This window comes from Charadrius vociferus, unplaced genomic scaffold, assembly GCF_000708025.1.
Source record: "Charadrius vociferus isolate BGI_N301 unplaced genomic scaffold, ASM70802v2 scaffold727, whole genome shotgun sequence".
Lineage (NCBI taxonomy): Eukaryota > Metazoa > Chordata > Aves > Charadriiformes > Charadriidae > Charadrius > Charadrius vociferus.
In genome coordinates this window covers 389,247-393,754 of record NW_009649472.1, presented here as the reverse complement: position 1 = coordinate 393,754, position 4,508 = coordinate 389,247, and the positions used below count along the sequence as shown (strand labels likewise).

At 54.2% G+C, this 4,508-nt stretch overlaps 1 protein-coding gene across 1 annotated transcript in view; it reads right to left on the bottom strand.

Moving 5' to 3' along the window:
* Window positions 1-937, bottom strand: part of EPHA8 (EPH receptor A8) — a 30,420-nt gene extending 29,483 nt beyond the window's left edge. Inside the window, exon 1 of the mRNA XM_009889847.1 lies at window positions 292-937. Within this exon, the coding sequence (XP_009888149.1) occupies window positions 292-937 (646 nt within the window). The remainder of the gene's footprint in view (window positions 1-291) is intronic.
* Between the last annotated feature and the right edge of the window lie 3,571 nt (window positions 938-4,508).

Genomic DNA, 4,508 nt, shown 5'->3' with positions numbered 1-4,508 from the left:
GCCCTGATGCCAGCCCCCGTTGCAAAGCCAGTCCCCATCCCAATGCCATGCCCTGTGCACCAGGACCTGTCATGCTCACAGGAGCTCTCAAGGACCTTGCTGGTGGTACCAGAGACACATTTTGGAAGCATGAAGCAGGCCAGCAAAGGCTTGGGCAGCCCTTGGTCTGCTTATAGCCTGTCCAAGTTTTTGTGAGCAGTCTTCTGTCCTCAGCCCTTCCCCAAAGAGGCAAAAAACCCTTGCAGCCATCCCTTCCCTTGCAGGCACCACAAGCAAGAAGCAGGGACTCACCCATGCAGGAATCCCGTTGCTCTTCATAGCCAGCACTGCACACGCACTTCCCGATGGGCACCAACCATTCTCCCTCAGCACTGCAGTACATTTTGGGAGTGTCCCTCTCCTCTGAATGGCCCACACACTCTCCTCGCACTTCCACCAAGGAGGATGAGTCCGCCCCAGTCACAGCCTCAGAGAAAGACGCCAAGTTCCTCACCATTGCCGGGCACTTCTTGTAGTACACCCGCACCGAAACAATGGCAATGCAAGCACCTATGTCCTGGAAGGCCAAGTAGAAACCCCTCTTGCTCAGTGGCCCCACGCCCCGCACCTCGGTGTTCAGCTTCAGGCGCCTCACCCCCAGGTCCACGTTGGTGAAGCTCTCATCAGCGGCGATGGTGTCGATCTTCATAAACTGGCTCTCCCGGGTGCTGGTGCCCAGGTCCCGGTCGGACTCCAGGTAATAGAGGTTGAAAGTCTCCTTGCAGGTGCCCAGCACACCCGGCATGCTGTTACAGTCCCGCAGCGTGAATTTGATCTCTGCATAGACCCGCCGTGCACCGTCCCGTTGAACCCAGTTGGTCCGTAGCCAGTTGTTCTGGTTGGGGGTCATGACATTACAGACCTGGTAGGTGTGGATGGGGCTGAAAAACTCATCCATTTCATTGATCGAATCCCACTGTGGGACAGAGAGAGAACAGGTCATTCCAGATGTCCCCAAACACTGGGTGAGCACGGGGCATGCATGGGTCTGTGCCGTCACCCACCCTGGGATGAACTCCCTCTGCTCCTGCAGCTGCATCTGGACAAGAGATCCACAGGCCAAAGGAAAACGAGGATGAGCAGACTTTACCCAGCAGTAATTTGTGCAGTAACTCTCACAGCCCACCCTGATGCAGAGCTGGGTGAAGTGCACCCCTATTTGCAGAAGGGAATGCTTGCAAAATGTGATGTGATGGCAGAAACTGATGGCAGTGTGTGTTTGGGAGAGCTCCAAACCCTCCAGGCTATTTTTGCAAGTCCCTTTTCTTGGTGCTTAGCCTGACATTCACAGCAGCAGCAGGAAGGCACCTGCATGGTGCTCAGCTGCATCTCTTCTGGCGCATTCAATCTCCATGCACAAACTAAACAGGCTGTTTTCCAGCTGGAGAATGTTTCAGGGTGCATAACATGGGGTGAAGGGGAAGCATGCAGCGAACACAGGATTTCCAGCAAGAAACAGGGGTCATCATAGAATCATAGAATGGTTTAGGTTGGAAGGGACCTCAGAGGTCATCTAGTCCCGACCCCCTGCCCTGGGCAGGAACACCGCCCACCAGACCAGGTTGCTCCAAGCCCTGTCCAACCCAGCCTTGAACACCTTCAGGGATGGGGCAGCCACAGCTTCTCTGGGCAACCTGGGCCAGTGTCTCACCACCCTCACAGTAAACAATTTTTTCCTAATATCTAATCTAAATCTCCCCTCTTTCAGTTCAAAACTGTTCCCCCTCGTCCTATGGCTCCACTCCCTCATAAAGAGTCCCTTTCCAGCTTTCTTGGGGCCCCTTCAGTTACTGGAAGGGGCTCTAAGGTCTCCCCAGAGCCTTCTCTTCTCCAGGCTGAACACTCCCAACTCTCTCAGCCTGTCCTCCCAGCAGAGGGGCTCCAGCCCTCACAGTATCTCTGTGGCCTCCTCTGGTCCCGCTCCAACAGGTTCATGTCCTTCTTATGTTGGTGCCCCCAGAGCTGGAGGCAGCACTGCAGGGGGGTGTCCCCAGAGCAGAGCAGAGGGGCATCATTACCTCCCTTGCCCTGCTGGCCACGCTTGTTCTGATGCAGCCCAGGATGCTGTTGGATTTCTGGGCTGCAAGCGCACACTGCTGGCTCATGTTGAGCTTCTCTTCCACCAACACCCCCAAGTCCTTCTCCATGGTGGCTCAGAGCCCCCTTTTTCCCAGGCAAGGTGAGGTCAGCGTGGTTCCTTGGTGTGAGCCCACAGTGCTCAACCCAGCTGAGAGGCTGGACTGGGGGCTGGCTCTGGGAACAGGGGCGCTTACATTTTGACATCTCTGGTGTTAAAATTCAGTGTAAGCAGTGGCAGCAGGGTGACCTTGTGGTGGAGATGTTGGTCAAAAGCAGATTGTAGCAAGCAGGATTGCAATGGAGAGTGAGTCTGGGTGAGTTTGGAGGGACAGGGACATTTGTTTCATGCAAGTGAGGGATGCTAAGTGGTTTCGGCTTAAGTCAAAAGTGAGAAGTAGTGAGATTGACTTAAGTCATAAGTGAGAAGTAGTGAGATTTCAGATACAAATGAGCTGCATAGCTGAGGGACAAGTTGACCTTAGTTGTTGGAGGCTACAGAACACTTCTGGGAGCTCACTCTTGCCTCACGTATCTCCCTTTCTACCCTCTCCAATCCCACCAACCCTTCACTGGGACCCACGGACCTTCCCTTCTCTATGGGGTTCCCAACACCCCTTCAGCTCACATCCCTGTCCAAACCAGGCACCACAATCACATCGCCCATGGATGGGTCTGGGAACACTGAATTCTTCATATGGGAGAAGGAGAAGGAGCAAGAGGAGCAGAGAACTTCAAACCTTCTGACTTTTCCCTGGACTTAGCAACAGGCTTTGAAGCTGCCCAAGTCCTACCACCATGCCCAAGTCCAGCTGGAGGGGCAGCTTCAGACGCAGCCCTGCAGAAGGCGGGGAAGGTACTGGCACCCCTGCAGCACTTGCTGCTCTGCCTACCAAACCACTCCCTGCCTGCACCTTCCTCAGGTTGCTGGCTCTGCCTGTGCTGCCGAAGGCAGGCGATGGGGAGCAGCCCCCACCTCGGCGCTGTACGTGTCCTGCCTGTCTGTGTGATGTCCAGGGGGGCTGGGAGAGTCCAGCAAAGCTCCAGCAGTGGTGCACAGAGACAGAACACAAATCTTTTAAGTAGCATTGCAAGTATATTAAAATAAACCTCTGGGCTTGCTCTGATGGGGCAAAAATGGTGTTTTCTTATGCGAGTGGTGACCTGTGGTTCATTACAGACACAAAACCAACAGCAGCCCAGAGAGGAGTCTGATGCTTAGCTCGGAGGAGGTGAGCCTGAAGACATCACTCCAGTGACTGTGGGAGCTGGCGAGGGTGTAGATCTGTTGGGACAGGCACCTGACAGCCCCACTATGTGACTGCCAGCACTGCAGGGACAGGACACGGCTAGGGGAGGGCATCACACCTCCAGATCGTAAGAGATATTGGAAAGATATTATCAGTGATAAGACAGCCCGCTTCCTTCTCCCCTCTCAGATGGGAAAGTCCTTCCTCATTTAACCTCCTCGACCTGCAGCTCCTGGGAAGGAGGTGTTGCTGTGCCTTCCGCTAGCAGTAGGGTGATCAGAGCAGTCATTTCACTGATGTACATCTTCAAAACTCCCCCAGCATCTTTCATTTAGGAGAAAACTCTGCTTCTCACTCCCAAAGAGCTTAAAGCAACCTGGAAAAGGCAGCAGCTCCAGGTACAAACTTCAACAACAGCTCATTCGGAGGGGAATACGCTAGCAAAGGGTGTGAAAGTCAGGCCACTGCCAGGAGAGAAAAATATTTCTGGTTCTTTTAAAAAAAATTGCCTTCTGAATTCCAGAAATGCCCAGGTTCATCCTAGGTCCTAGGATCACTAAAGACCTGCCCTGCACCCCAGTATTTAGGTAGACAACACGGAAAGGGGCCAGGCTACCAGCATGCTTTGCTGGAGGGGTGAGTGGCAGCACGCCTCTTATCATGCCTCAGCTTCCCCAACCATGGAGATGAGCCTGTAGAAGGTGCTGTGACACCCTTCCTGCACACCCCTGCTCCGGGCTGGGTGGCAGCCAGCCAACTCCCCACCTGCATCAACGTGTGCACGCACTGCAGCGATGCAGAGGGTGTGGAAGCCATTGTCGAAATTAATCGAGCACAAATTAACACAACATCTGTTTCCTGTCTTTTCCCTGCTGAGTTCCCCCGGGGGAAGTGAGGCAGAGCTGCGCGTGGGAGGAAACACGCGGGGCAAGGGCAGAGCTGAGGGTGGCTACCAGGGATGCTCCCACACTGCACAGCCAGCTCCTCTCTGCTACATCTGTGGGGCTTGGAGCTCTGCAGGAGTGTCCAGCAAGGGAAATATGAGGTTATTGCGTGCACCAAAATGCCTTGGCCTTCAGCTAGTGAGGCTGTTTTGGGTCTCCAGACATTCACTTCTCTCCCAAATCTGGCAGAGGAAAGAGT